Source organism: Ctenopharyngodon idella, chromosome 16, assembly GCF_019924925.1.
Source record: "Ctenopharyngodon idella isolate HZGC_01 chromosome 16, HZGC01, whole genome shotgun sequence".
Lineage (NCBI taxonomy): Eukaryota > Metazoa > Chordata > Actinopteri > Cypriniformes > Xenocyprididae > Ctenopharyngodon > Ctenopharyngodon idella.
The window spans coordinates 29,150,656-29,166,178 of record NC_067235.1 but is presented as its reverse complement, the minus strand read 5'-3'; the positions used below and the strand labels follow the sequence as shown (position 1 = coordinate 29,166,178).

At 35.7% G+C, this 15,523-nt stretch overlaps 1 protein-coding gene across 39 annotated transcripts in view; it reads left to right on the top strand.

The window, feature by feature from the left end:
• The window catches only part of rims2a (regulating synaptic membrane exocytosis 2a), a 201,347-nt gene that overhangs the window by 13,765 nt on the left and 172,059 nt on the right, over window positions 1-15,523 (top strand). For 26 of the 39 annotated variants that reach the window (XM_051864840.1, XM_051864850.1, XM_051864846.1 and 23 more), the window contains exon 3: window positions 14,533-14,565. The exons of the other annotated variants lie outside the window; for them this stretch is intronic. In XM_051864840.1, the coding sequence (XP_051720800.1) occupies window positions 14,533-14,565 (33 nt within the window). The remainder of the gene's footprint in view (window positions 1-14,532; window positions 14,566-15,523) is intronic. 39 annotated transcript variants of the gene reach the window in all.

Sequence of the window (15,523 nt, the reverse complement as noted above, 5' to 3'; positions counted from 1 at the left end):
ACTCACAATTGTGAGAAAAAAGTCAGAATTGTGAGATAAAAAGCCGCAATTTTTTTTTTATTATTCCGTGGCAGAAACAAGCTTCCATAGTACACATTTATAACGTTACAAAAAATATATATCAAGCAAATGCTGTTCTTTTAAACTTTTTTATTCATCAAAGAATCCTGAAAAAAATATAAATGGTTTCCACAAAAATATTAAGCGGCACATCTGTTTTTAACATTGATAAAAAGAAGAAATGTTTCTTGAGCAGCAAATCACTATATCAACTTTGCCATCACAGGAATAAATTACACTTTACAATATATTAAAATACAAAAGTTATTTTAAATTGTAATAATATTTACAATATTGCTGTTTTTACTGTTTTTGATCTAATAAATGCAGCCTTGGTGAGCAGAAGAGACTTCTGCAAAAACAGTTTAAAAATCTTACTGACCCCAGAACAGTAGTGTATTTTGATGAGATCCAGTATAGGTTTAATCACATGGTGCATTGCTGTAGTGTTTCTTCATTCTAGTCTTAATGGTTTCTCTTATCTGAGTCACTACAAACCTGCAGGATCAACCAGATCATCTGACGATAAGTAGAACCGTAACTGTGTGAGCCATTAGGCAGTGCGTTCTCGCTGGGGAATCATTGTGTATCGATGCCTGCTGGACCATTCAAGATGTCAGGTGGCAAGGGAACACTCTCGTCACACCGTGCTGTTTCTCAGGTGCTTGTATAGGCTGGATAAAACCGGTCTGTCCATTGAAAGTTGGTTTCTAGGTTTCTAGTCTGTTGGCTCATTCCCTGTGGTTAGTTTGTTTTGTTCCAGTGATGCTTCTTTTTGAGCGGCTTTCATCTGCTTGATTGATGGGAGTATAGAATGAATGCTGATTCAAAGGGACGCTATTGTCCTTGTGCAACCCCCAGCCAAGAGTGAAAATCTCTAATGTAATCAGCAGAACACAAACTGATCGTTATGAGATAATTCATTGTGCAGTGCTCTGACACAGTGTGATGGACACCTTTATTGGCATTGATGGTTCTCTGAAGAACCTTTAACATCATAGAACCTTTCTATTCTACAAAAAGTTCTTTATAGTGGAAAAAGGTTTTTTTTTTTTTTTTTTTTGGATTTTTAAAATATTCTTCACACTAAGAAATAAATTCTTTTAAGAACTATTCATTGAAAGGTTCTTTGGGGAATCAGTGTTTTTTAGATGTTTCTTCTATGGTTTCTTTCTTCTATTAAAGTCTAGTCCAGTTTGCAGTTTATTCTAGCCAAGAATTCTGAGAACTTCCTGACTGACATGTTTTTGTTTTTTTTCATGCTGTTTAGGGGCAAGTTTATTGGAAATAGATGATGTTGCAATAATGACCAGTGTATAAAATGTGACATTGCAGTCTCTGCTGCTGTTTTTACAGAGAACACAGAATAAATTAGCGGAAATGTGTGATCCAAATTTATATTTGTCAAAAACTATGTAATAATTATGTATCTGATTGAAAATGAAGTGGAACATACAAATCTGCTTGTGTATATCTAGTTTACTTGGTACAAATTGCCTCAAATAAAACCTTTTTAAGGATTTGCCTGGCAAATGCAGTGACTAGTTCTTCAGAAGTTCTCTTCGCAGCAGTCTGGTATAATGTGTAACTTTGTTAAACAGACTGATAAAATCTTTGGATCCTGATTCCTGACTTCTGGAAATTGCATTGTACCGAAACAAGAACTTTGCAGAAATGTGTGATCAGAATTTCTGTTTGTCTGAATTTAGTATGATTTTGTAGACAGAAAATTGTAGTATATACACTACCATTCAATAAAAATAAAAAAATATATAAATTAATACTTTTATTCATTAAAGATGCATTAAATTGATCAAAAGTAACAGTAAAACCATTTATAATATCACAAAATCTAAAAAAAAAACCCAAAACTTTTTATTCATCAAAGAATCCTAAAACTGTGAAAATCTATCACGGTTACCACAAAAATATTAAGCAGCACAACAGTTTTGAACATTCATAATAAGAAGAAATGTTTTTGAGCAACAAATCAGCATATTAGACTGATTTCTGAAGGATCATGTGACACTGAAGACTGGAGTAATGATGTTGAAATTCAGCTTTGATATCACAGGAATAAATTACATCTTAAAATATATTAAAACTGTTCTTTTCAGTTGTAATAATATTTCACAATATTACTGTATAATTAATCAAATAAATGTAGCCTTGGTAAGCATATGAGACTTTTCAAAAACTGTCTTTACTGACCCCAAACTTTGAACACTAGTGTAGTTCTGCTTGTAAATCTCATTCACTCAGTTTTGAAAAAGGCACTTTGTTGTAGTATCTTTTTGGATTCAGTACCATAAACCTTGTCTAGTGACTAGTTCTCCCTCAGATATGCTCATTGTGGCAGCCTGTTAAACATGACTGTAAACATTGTAAAACTGGACAATGGAATTGTAACTGGTTATTTCAGCAGCTCTTGCTATTTTGGTGTACATGTATCAGATGGTCAGTGGGCGGTCAGACTGAGATTAGATTGTGCTGGTCTGTGACTCTGTAAGATCAGATTCAGCACCCTGGACAGCAGCACTGAGAGCTGATGCCTGATCCTTTAAAGGCATAGTTCACCCAAAAATCTAAATTCTCTCATCATTTACTTACCCTCATGTACTTCCAAACCTGTATGGTTTTCTGTCTTCTCTAGAACATAAAATATATTTTCAGAAATGTATAGAAGTCAATAGGCTCCAATGTTGTTTGGTTTCCAACATTCTTCAAGATATCTTGTTTTGTATTCTGCAGAAGGAAGAAAGTCATGCGCATTTAGAACAACATGAGAGTGAGTAAATAATGACAAGAATGTTCATTTTTGGCAACTGTGCAACAGCAGAGAGATAAATATAATATTAAAGAGAGCTTATTTATGTGCATTTTTTGACAAGAAAGATAAAATTTGGGAATGACAAGTGCTTTCTACAGTAAATGAATTAAAATGACAATTCTGGCGTCATTTACTCAGCCTCGTGTTTTTCCAAATTTCATAGAAGATGTATGGACAACTTTCATGCTACTTTTATGGTGCTTTTTATTATTGGGATTGTCCTACATTTAGATGATAAACAAAATAAATGTAAAAGGCAGAATTGTTTTTATTAAATGCCTATTCAGCTGCTTCATATGACCAGGATTTGAAGAGAAAATTCACAGGCATTCGTTTAATCGGTCACTCTTCTTCCATTCTTAATCAGTGAGTGAGAAAGACAGATTCGTGTGGTTTTAGGTCAGCTAATGGGATGCCATGTTAAAATTATGACAGACTTTTTATTTTAATTTTTCAGTGATCTGTTCCTTTAAAGGGTTAGTTCACCCAAAAATGAAAATTCTGTCATTTATTGCTCACCCTCATGCCGTTCCACACCTGTAAGACCTTCGTTAATCTTCGGAACACAAATTAAGATATTTTTGTTTAAATCCGATGGCTCCGTGAGGCCTGCATAGGGAGCAATGACATTTCTTCTCTCAAGATCCATTAATGTACTAAAAACATATTTAAATCAGTTCATGTGAGTACAGTGGTTCAATATTAATATTATAAAGCGACGAGAATATTTTTTGTGCGCCAAAAAAACCAAAATAACTCATTATTTAGTGATTGCCGATTTCAAAACACTGCTTCAGGAAGCTTCGGAGCGTTATGAATCAGCGTGTCGAATCCGCAGTTCGGAGCGCCAAAGTCACGTGATTTCAGCAGTTTGGCGGTTTGACACACGTCGTTATTTTGGTTTTTTTGGCGCACCAAAAATATTCTCGTCGCTTTATAATATTAATATTGAACCACTGTACTCACATGAACTGATTTAAATATGTTTTTAGTACCTTTATGGATCTTGAGAGAGGAAATGTCATTGCTCCCTATGTAGCCCTCACGGAGCCATCGGATTTAAACAAAAATATCTTAATTTGTGTTCCGAAGATCAACGAAGGTCTTACGGGTGTAAAACGGCACGATGGTGAGTAATTAATGAAAGAATTTTCATTTTTGGGTGAACCCACCCTTTAATGCGGTGGTTCATGTGTATTTGTTGAGTCCATGACACTGTTTTTGCTGTGACGGTCGACTGCTTATGTAGGATGGATGCTACTTTGGATATAATTTCTTTGGGAAATGATAGGTGTCCTATGTCTGACCCGGTCCGATCGGATTTGGTAACCACACTAATGACTTTTTGGCACAGTTGTTATTGTGTGTGTGTGTGTTTGTGGCCACATTAACACATGTGTTACGCATACTGACAGCGTTTAACTTACTGGACAGGGACAGGAAACTGCGCTCTCCAACAATGCTAGGAGTATCCATTACCGCTCTATTGTTAGTCATGTAGGCTATTATTGTAACTTACTCTTAAGAGATGTTCCCGCACCCTCCCCCCACCCACAGGCACGACAACAGCACAGCCACATGTGTGTTACCCACTAGAGCTGAAATGACGGTTATTCCATTTTCTCAGGATCAGGTTTATACGTATGTGCACGTGTGGCTTCACAGTGACCCCAAAAGGGTTTGGACATGTTTAAGCCATGTTTAAAAATATCCGAATATCATTACGTTAGATAACAAAATATCAAACCATGTATCATAGAAAAAATCATAGTTATAAACAAATTACATTTTTCTCAATTATCCATTTTGTTGCTCTCCAGCTGATTTATAGTTTTATAGTTGTAAAGATAGTAAAGATATTGTTTAAATTCTGTTTTTTTAACTTTTTCATCAAAGAATCCTGGAAAATATTTATCACGGTTTCCACAAAAATATGAAGCAGCACAACTGTTTTCAACATTGATAATAATAAGAAATGTTTCTTGAGCATCAAATCAGCATATTAGAATGATTTCTGAAGGATCATGTGACACTGAAGACTGGAGTAATGATGCTGAAAATTCAGCTTTGCATCACAGGAATAAATTACATTTTAAAATATATTTCAATAGAAATTTTAAATTGTATATTTCACAATCACTGTTTTTACTGTATTTTGATAAAAAAATAAAAAAATAAATGCAGTCTTTGTGAGCATAAAAAAAATGTAAAAGTCTTGCTGACCCCAATCTTTTGAATGGTAGTGTATCTATTAAAGGGTACCTATTTTGCACCTTTTCACAAGATGTAATATAATTCTCTGCTGTACCCAGAATGTGTCTGTGAAGTTTCAGCTCAAAATACCCCACAGATCATTTATTATAGCTTGTCAAATTTGAGCAAAAGCACACCGTTTTTGTGTGTCTCTTTAAATGCCTCTTTCCAAAAGAGGGCGGAGCTTTAACAGCTTGCGCTTCGGTTGCTCAACAACAACAAAGCTGGAGAATCTCACGCAGCAAAAATGAGTCGGACACTGATGGAGAGACTCAGGAAGAGGTTATAACTTTTAGAATGAATCTGGACGTTTCTGAATGGTTAGTGCATAAATTTATGTAGTTGCTGTGGAGTTGATTCAACTCATCGACTAGCATGTGCCGCCATTTTGTGCAACTCCAGTCCGGCGTAAAATGATGGCATGGTAACAACACTCTACTACAACAACTCTTCTTCTTCTCTAAAGCAGCCCAACATGGCTTCGCCTCCTTTGTTGCGTGTTTCTGTAAAAGAAAATATCTCCCTTTGCATCTTTGAGCGTTGTAACTTTGCAGATATTGTTTACGCTCAAACAGCAACATTACACACTAACTAAAGTTAAAAAAGGGAGATCATACTCAAGGACCCCTTTAACAATAATCTGGTGGGGGTTATAATTCGGCACAACGCCGTCTTCCATATTCACTTACTGACCAAAGAACTAACAGTATGTGACTCCCATGACTCCCATCAGCGCAGAATTGTGACGAATGTTGATCTAGAGTAACGTAAAAGTCGCATGAATTCAGAACTAACTGTTCAGACTGAGGTCGCATTGCAAAACATCAGACCTGTCTCTGATTTAGGACCACATATGAAAGTGTCCCAAATATGAATCGAAAAGATCAGATTCCCTGTGGTTTGTGCTGTTCACACTGTTATGAAAAAAACATCTGTCACATATGAGCAAAAAAAATCAGATTTTGCCACTTTTGCCTGCAGTCTGAATGTAGCCTTAGAAACAAGCTGGTTTAAGATGCCCCCCAGCATGGCCAAGTCAACATTGCAGATGTGATCTCTTAAAAATGTAATAGCACACAACAAGCTAGATGAGTTGAGGTATCATTCATGTTTGTGGGACATGTTACTCACTGAAGTGTAATACTTATCGTTTGGGGCTTGTTTAAATTATTTTAGTGATTCTTGCCAGGAATAAACATAAAATGGACAGAATTTACAGGAAACATATGCTTAAAAACAGCACAAATTAGTGCTGTACCATAACAGGCTTTTGTTTTTGCCACATTCTCCATTTTCATTTGGCATTTACATGCTCATCATCTTGATTGTTTGTGTTTAGGATCATGTTGCAACATCTGCTTATGGATCTGAAAAGTGAACGTGTATTTCTGAAAGCTGGGTGTATGGGGCGGCTCTAAATGTGAGGAGGGATTTAAAGCTGTCACTCAAAGGTTAACCAGGGTCTGCTGCGACCAATCGCGGCACTCCGAGCTCAAATGAGATTGCTTTTTGATCCAGATGCCACTGCGGAACCGATGACAGCTGGAATCGAGAGCTCCCTCAGTGCTAATCCTCTTTTAAAGGGAAATGTGTTCAAGGGAGGCACTTCCCCTGCCACCCTGCTGAATGGTCCTAATGAACAGGTGTCTGTCGCTATGATGGACCGCCTTGAACCCGTCTGCTATTTCAGGCATCGCTGTGTGAGGGCAGGGCAAGCTGTAAATTTAGCTTGCTTTTGGCTCAAGAACAGCCTTTGTGCTTGCATGTGGTCATGCTGTGTTCCAAAACCCAACATAGGGAGTGTTTAAAGGTTTCAAAAGTAGGCAACTTAATTATGCTGCTGCCTTTTGGTGAAATTGTTTAAGGGGCATTGCAAAGAATGTAATCCCATAATGCAATGCGATAAGCTCGGTGATTAAAAAAAATAAGATGGCGGGCGAAATGTCAATTATTTGTATAATTATTTGTCAATAATTTGTAGTTTATTACCTTGGCATTAAATGACAGAAAACTAGTTATGGTTGCTGAGAGAGAGTTTTTAATACAACGACTGTGGGAGTGATGGCAAATTTGACATGTTTCTCTCTTCTGATCAATGTAATCAATCTCTCAATGTCAATATTTTTTTTTTCTTTTGTTACTGGAGCAATGGTATGGAAGATTGTTTCTGCCATGAAATAAAAAATAAAAAAGGTAATTGTGACTTTTTATCTCACAATTCTGACTTTTTTCCTCACAATTGCGAGATATAAGCACACAGTTGCGTGATATAAAGTCAGAATTGCGAGATATAAAATCAGAATTGTGTGATATAAAGTCAGAATTGCGAGTTATAAAGTGGGAATTGCGTGAGATAAAGTGAGAATTGTAAGATATAAAGTCAGAATTGCGAGATTTAAAATCAGAATTGCGTGAAATAAAGTCAGAATTGCGAGATATAAAGTCAGAATTGTGTGATATAAAGTCAGAATTGCGAGTTATAAAGTGAGAATTGCGTGAGATAAAGTGAGAATTGTAAGATATAAAGTCAGAATTGTGAGATTTAAAATCAGAATTGCGAGATATAAACTCCCAATTGCGTGTTAAAATGTCCAGTTGTGAGAGAAAAAAGACTGACGATATAAACTCAAAATTCTGAGGAAAAAAGTTAGAATTACGAGTTTATATCTAACGTATAGGAATGTTTAGATGCAATTGCGAGTTTATATCATGCAATTCTGACTTTATAACTCGCAATTGTGAGTTTATATTCTGAGAAATTCTGAGAAAAAGTCAGAATTGCGTGATTTAAAACTGCAATTACAGAATTGTGACTTTATATCTCACAATTCTGACTTTATAACACAATTGCGAGTTTAAATCTCAATTCTGAGAAAAAAAAGAATTGTGATATGCAAATTCGCAACTGCAAGAAAAAAGTCAGAATTGTGAGATAAAAAGTCACAATTACCTTTTATATTTTTTTTTATTTAGTGGTGAAAACAAGCTTCCATAAAATAGTAATGTAAAATACACTGCAAAAAAAATGTTTTTCATTATTTTTGTCTGGTTTTCCAGTATAAATATCTAAACATTCTTAAATCAAGATGCATTTACTTGAGTATATAAACTGACTTAAGAAAATAAGACTTAATGTCTTAAGTCATTTTGCATCTCAAGTAAAAGTTTCTTGATTTAGGAATGTTTAGATTTTTGTCTGCAAAGCCAGACAAAAATACTGAGGAAATACTGAGATACTTTTTTTTTTTTTTTTTTGCATTGTACCAACTCTGATGACTTCTGCCTCTTGAGAACCCTGAAAATGTCCATTTAGCGCAACAGCAACATGCTAAAACCAAACTCTTTTGAAATCATTTGAGACAAGCTCTAGTTGTGTGGCACATGGAGTTGCTTCCCATGTAAAACTTTCAAAATTCTATAATTATGAAGGTTCAGTTTCTGTTAGGATGCTATGTAGGCACTGCAGTATGCAGCAAGACAGCACACTGTGCCTGTGTTCACATTCACACACATACTCTGCCTCTTAAGGTAACTTGTGTACTGTGGTTTAATCAAGTGTGTGTTTATTCAGTGGCACTCTGGTCTCTCAGATGGTACAGTGCAGGTCATGTTGACCTGGCTCTTTCTGGCATGAGATTAAACCATTTCTGCTAAACTCCTGCAGTGATTCTGCCACCTGTTGTACACATACACACACACACACACACACACACACACACACACAGATTTCCACATTCATAAAAATGAAGTGGTCTCATACTGTCCCTCCACCTGTCACACACTCAGTCATTCACATAATTATGCAATCATAAATCTTGTGTTTAGAGCTTTAAAGAAACATTCCAGGCTATTTAAAAGTTTGGGGTCTGTAATATTTTTTGAAAGATAAGTTTTGAAAGTAGTCTCTCATCCTCACCAAGAAGACTGCAATTAATTGATCAAAAAATACAGTAACTATAGTAATATTGTGAAATATTATTACAAATTAAAATAACTGTTTTCTATTTTAATATATTTAAAAATGTAATTTATTCCTGTGATGCAAAGCTGAATTTTCTGCATCATTACTCCAGTCTTCAGTGTCACATGATCCTTTAGAAATCATTCTAACATGCTGATTTGCTGCTAAAGAAACATTTCGTATTTTTATCAATGTGAAAAGTTTTTTTTTTTTTTTTTTTTTGTGGAAACTGTAATACATCTTTTAAGATTTTTTGATAAATAGAAAGTAAGTTCAAAAGAACAACATTTATTTGAAATAAAAACATGTGTAACAATGTAAAAGTCTTTACTGTCTTTTTTGCAGTGTGTCCTTGCTGAATGAAAGTACCAAACTTTTGATCGGTAGTCTACATTTCATGTCTATGTACTGAGGTTGAAAAATGTACTTTTTTTGCTTAAAAACTTAAAGTATTTTTACCATTAAATTTTAAACTGCATGTCGCTTGTGGCATTATAAATGAGATGCTACATTATCACATGACCTAATCGCATTGTATGTGAGTCACCATTAAATCAAAATGGACAGTTCTTGTTTTTTATGGGATATTGCAGCATTTATTATAAATTATTTATCTGTGCCCATCATTATTTTCTTAAAATTAACCCCCCACCCCCATTGTAGAAACATCTCTTCCCTTCTCTGATGATGTGTTTACTGGCGCAAGGGCGGAGCAACCTGTCATTCACATGAGATCCACAAATAGCAAACCACAACCATCCAATCAATTCCCAGGGGACAAAATCAAGTCCCGCCCTACATTTTTTCTTGTTTGAGAAGCCGTTTCACTCGGATATGTCACAGTAGAGAAAAAAACACTATCACAACTTCCGTTTAATGACGACTTTAATTCAGTAAAAAACAAAAAAAAATTATATTTGGATCATTCTGCTACTGAAAGGTCAAGTTGAGTGCATAGCATTGTGGGATGCAGCCTATGTTGACCAACATGAAGTACTCTCTGCATATGGAAAATTTGCATACTGCACAAGCACAAAAACTTTTTCCCATGTTTTTTTACAAACTGAGAGAGAGAGAGAGAGAGAGAGGGGAAACATTACAATATGCCAGGATTTTTCCTTTAACCTGAAGGCTGTGTATGCTGCTGTATTTTGGTTCTGAAGGCAGAGAGGAGAGCGCGGGCACTGCCAGCCCCACTGACCAGCACAGACTGGCACACTGGCAGCTGTAATTGTGGAGTAATTATGCCCCATGCAGAGATTCAGCTCTGTGTTATGTAACAGGACTTTCCTCTTCTGTGCATCGCTGACAGCAGGAGGCCAGTGTGTCCACACGTACACACACTTCATACAGAACAACGCTTTAGTGCCAGCTGAAAAACAGGTCAAATGCATTTCTTTATTTTATTTTTTCTTTGTAGTGCACTTATGTTTTTTTGCACGACTATTTTTTTAAAAAAATCTAATTTTATTTTATATTAGCTTTAATTCAATTAACAAAAATATTTTGAATAGTTTTAGTTTTAGTTAATGATAACTGGGTTTGATTTCTCATGATATGACCCCTTTAATCACAACTTGGTTGTTAATCAAGTCATGTTTTTGCTTTCATGTGCAGCACATTTTGGTATAATGCTCACAACGTGTGTGTATGAATGTGTAATCCAGTGTTTCCGCTGCGTAAAGGTTAACATGACAACCTCACACAATGCCACACTCTCCTAATAACATGGCAACTATCAGTATCGCTGAGCATGCTAATTTCTGAATGACCTTACAATATGCCTGTAATAGTCCTGTTTTCCATCTCGTATTGTTTATAATGCTTTGAGAAAGAGGAAGTGAGGAAAACATTTCTATTAAAAGGTGATGTTAGTCATTTTCTGCTAGAAATAGCTGAAGTGGTCAGGGTTTAGCTGGTTAGCATGGAACTGTTAGCCCCTGCTGGTAGATGTCCTAACTATACTATCTGCTGGCAAAAGCATCATTCTTCATTGGTGTCCTTTTAAATGTAGCCTTGTTTTATGACTAAATAAATTCATGTATAATTAATATAGTGCTATGTATACAGAAAATGTGCACACTGCTCACCGGATGCGTGCTATTTTAAACATGCCACTGTTTACATGGAGCAAACTCCACTTAGATAGTATATTTGATTTAGACTGTTTTACGTCATGTTCAGACTGCAGGCAAATCAGATTTTTTCTCAAATCAGATCATTTCAGGCAGACTGCCAGCACTATTAATTGTAAGTGATAATAAGATTTGTGTGTCCAGAAATAACCAACCTATCTGCATGGGTTGCTTTGGTAAGGACATAGGCGTACACACGTATGTGACGAGGGTTTCAAAACGGATGCAGGAAAAAATAGAGGTGCATCACCTCGCTCTCCAAATAAGCACCCTGTCGAGTTGCGGTACAGAACTCCTCCATCGCACAGGAAAATAGCAAAATCTTTGGACATACCATTTGAATACCGTATGAATACTTCTGGCTAGAGATGCACCGATGTATCGGCCAACAATCGGTATCGGCCGATAAAAGCTATTATTATCACTATCGGCCATCGACCGATTGTTTAAAAACAGCCGATAAAAAAACAGCAGATTTTTTAAAATTCTGTACATTTTATCACAAAATTCAAACAATAAATGGCATTTTGACACTCTTAAATGTGACATGAGAGACTGTAGCGCCTCAGATCAAGCGGCAGTGTGGAACGCACTTTTCTTCCACTTTAATACAAGTTATATGTCAAAAAACATGCATGAACATCAAAAGGTACGTTGAAAGATACAGTACAACTTACCAGAATGTATCATGCCTTATGTAATTACATGTAATCTGTGTTTCAACTGCTGAAAGACGTCAATAAAACAGCTTGTGATCAATATATCACATAATGTCATGTTTACCACAGGAATGTTTTCCAGTGTTCACAGTTCCTTAGTTCGCTATTTAAAAAAAAAACACTAGAGGGGAGCTTATTCATAAGTTTGCCATGAAGACAAGTTTTTATAATATTTTTTATAAAAACATTTCAGTTTTTATTTGAGTGTAATTATTATATCTGAAAATAAATAGTAGCTGAATATAATACCTCTGTCGTTAATTGTAACCTCTAATATTATAGTGTATCAAATGAGAGGGTCCCCTATATAGTTTGCAGCATTATTTGGGAGAGATTTTTTTCCTTAAGAAGTATCGGCCGATATCATTCTGAATAATCAGCCATCGGTATCGGCAGAGAAATTTAGTATCTGTGCATCTCTACTTCTGGCATTTCTGTCACCAGTTTTGATGTTTTCGTTGTGTGTCGTGTAAAGAGTGACGCAAAAGACAGTTTAAAATCCGATTTGAGCATCCAGAGTGTCCAGACTGAGATGCATCTGTAAAAATCTAATTGGAATCGCATTTCAAACCACCTCCATATGTGGTTTTTTACTGTTCAGACTTTCAAAAACCCATCTGGATAAAATCTGAATATGCAAAAAAAAAAAAAATTGCTGACAGTCTGAATGTGGCCCTACATCTCTACTAATACACATTTTTGTATGCACTCATTGTTAGAACCCAGCTAACAGGGAACATTCCCACAACTTTCACTGTTTTGTAAAGGTTATGTCAAGATGAAACATTCTTTAAATAACATATATAGAATTTTCTTATAACATCATTAATATTAGAACAACATTCTTGGAAAGTCTTTATGTTGCTGTTTTTACTTGAACATTCTCATAACATTGAGGGAAAACATTCTGAGAACATTTTCGGAACATCGTGATGTTATTTGTACTTGATTTTAACGTTAACCTTCTTGGAATATTACAAATATTACTGTAGATGTTGTAGATGCATTTCCCATTTTGTTCTACAAAACCGATTCATACGTAAGGCCACAGATGGAGTTGAGAGATGTTAAATTGAAAATAAGCTGGAATACTCCTTTAAGAGGACTGTGCTGAGACTCTGATGGTGAGATGTGGGGTGTATTATTTAAAGTGATGAGTCAGCTCTCATTCTATAGCTGTCACATCAATGAGGCCTCTGTCTCCACCTCCACTCAAGAGCGCCGAGATACAGAGAGAACAGAGAGGGATGAGGAGGAGCGAGGACAGTCATTTGAGGTTAAATTAACAGTCTGAGAACAGCTCAGAAAGAGGGCTAATTTGGTTAGAACATCACATGCAATACTTGCGAGTCACGGCTTAACTAGTGCAGTTTTTCTGTAAATTAACCCAGCATTTGCTTCATTTGCCCAACGCTAATGTGTGACTGAAACCAAAGGCAGCTGCCTTGCCATATATATATATATATATATAATCCAAGTTTGACTATATGCTACACTTTTTCCTGTAATATACTTGCAGAGGTTGGCATTCGTCCCTTAATATAAGAAAATATTTGACCATTAGAGGGCAGTGCCACACTGTTTTACTATTTTGCACAAAATGTTTCAGGAGAAAATATAATATTTAACTTCACATTCAGATGTTTTTTTTTTTTCTGCTTAAATTCACACACATGTGCACAGATGATCTGACAGGTGATAAAGGGGGTCCAGATTTACCTAAACATGATCTGAATCTGTACATCATGCATTCAGGACAGCATTCATAGCAGTTTTATCAGGACTTCTGATTTTTGGGGGTTCCTTAACCCTCTTTCCTTGTGGATTGTATATATATATATGCTACTTAAGTTCTTACAGCGTAATGCTGTGGCGGATTTATTTTATGTATGTTTTTTTATTGTTTTAAGCTGAACACATTGAGTCTGATGGACTGTGTGTTGTGGACAGTGTGTTTTCTTTGTGTGGTCCTCCTGTGCGACATATCTGTGGAGGGCAGAAAGATAATGTCCCTGTGTTTGTTTTCTGTTTCTTTTTATTTAAAATATTTAAGTATTCCATGTCTTTGCATGTTTTCTTTTTGTGTATATGTTTAAAATGATCATGTTAATAATATATATTTGCATATTTAGTTTGTTTCACATGTAATGGTGGGTGGTTGGTGCGACCACATCTTATTAAAGATAAATAATGATGAGCTACTTTATTTTACAGTAAATATATATATATATATATATAAATATCAAATCAAAATATAATATTATGTAAGATTTTAGATATTATATTCACAACAAATCAAATTAGGTTGCATGTGTTAAAAATAAATTGACTTACAATTGTAAACCTAAAATGATAAAACCGCTATGACAAAATTATAATTGGATGTGTCACTTTTAAAGCCATATGTAGTCATACCGCCCAGTACATCACATGTGTTTATCTTTGTTTGCCAGTGTGTCCGTGTTTTTATGTTTTAATTTTTTTTGTTTGATTTTGTTAGAATGCCATTTATGTTGTCTTTAATTTCTGTTGTCATCCTGCACTTTTGTTGACTTATTTTTTTTTTATTTTTAGGGTCAAAGAAGATGCAAAGTCTCAGCCAGTCCAGTAAGTAACGCTCAGCCAGGCCTAGACAGATTCTGTGGACTTTTCCCGCATTTTCCGCATTGATTTTGGGGCAAAAGCTGCAGAATATTCTTATTGGTTACTAAAATCATAATCAGATTAGCCAAAGCATTTAGTAAACAAACAATAAAGGGTCAGAACTTTGTTGGCGGTTAAAATTCTGCAGTTTTTTCTCCAGGCACAGATTCTGTGTGGGCTTCTCTTAGCTAGAGACCTCAAGGTTGCCTGGTTAGTGGCGTGTGCATTTGTTGTGGCTTCCTCTGTGATTGGCGGCTCTTTTCCCCTCCTCTCTCTAGTGATTGGCTGCCTGCAGTCTGTTATGGCTCTATTAGAAAAGCTTTTGGCAGCTTCATCCACATGTAGGCTGGATGCATCAGTCCTGCTTTATTTTGCTTGTTTGTCAACTCTGTGAGTTGCACATGGACACTGTTTGATCTCTTTCTCTATATCTGTGGATAACTGACCATATCCCAGGCTGATGGATGCAAAATTCATTTCACTCGCTCCGGCTTCTTTGCTTCCTTCTCTGGCTGAGTGTGTCTCTTCTTCTTTTTTTCCCCTTCTCTCAGTACTCTATCTTTGTATTTCTCTTTTTCTTTTTTCTCTAGTCTTACATAGCCAGGTTTTTCACTTTCAGCAAAGTCCACTTGTTCTTATTCCAGCCACAAAACGCCCACTTAGACAGGAAGAGATTGTTTGACCAACATGTAAAGCGACCAATCACGTCTCATCTTGTTTGTACATTCCATTTAGGGGTGGGTTTATATGAGAGAGTTTTTACCACAATAATTGAACTCTGTGGGGAAAATTGCACATCATTTTCTGTCCGCGGCCAAATATACGAGAAATGCTGGAAAAGTCAAGTCACTTATATAGCGCTTTACACAATACAGATTGTTTTAAAGCAGTTTTACAGGAATAAACAGGAAAATAATGATTC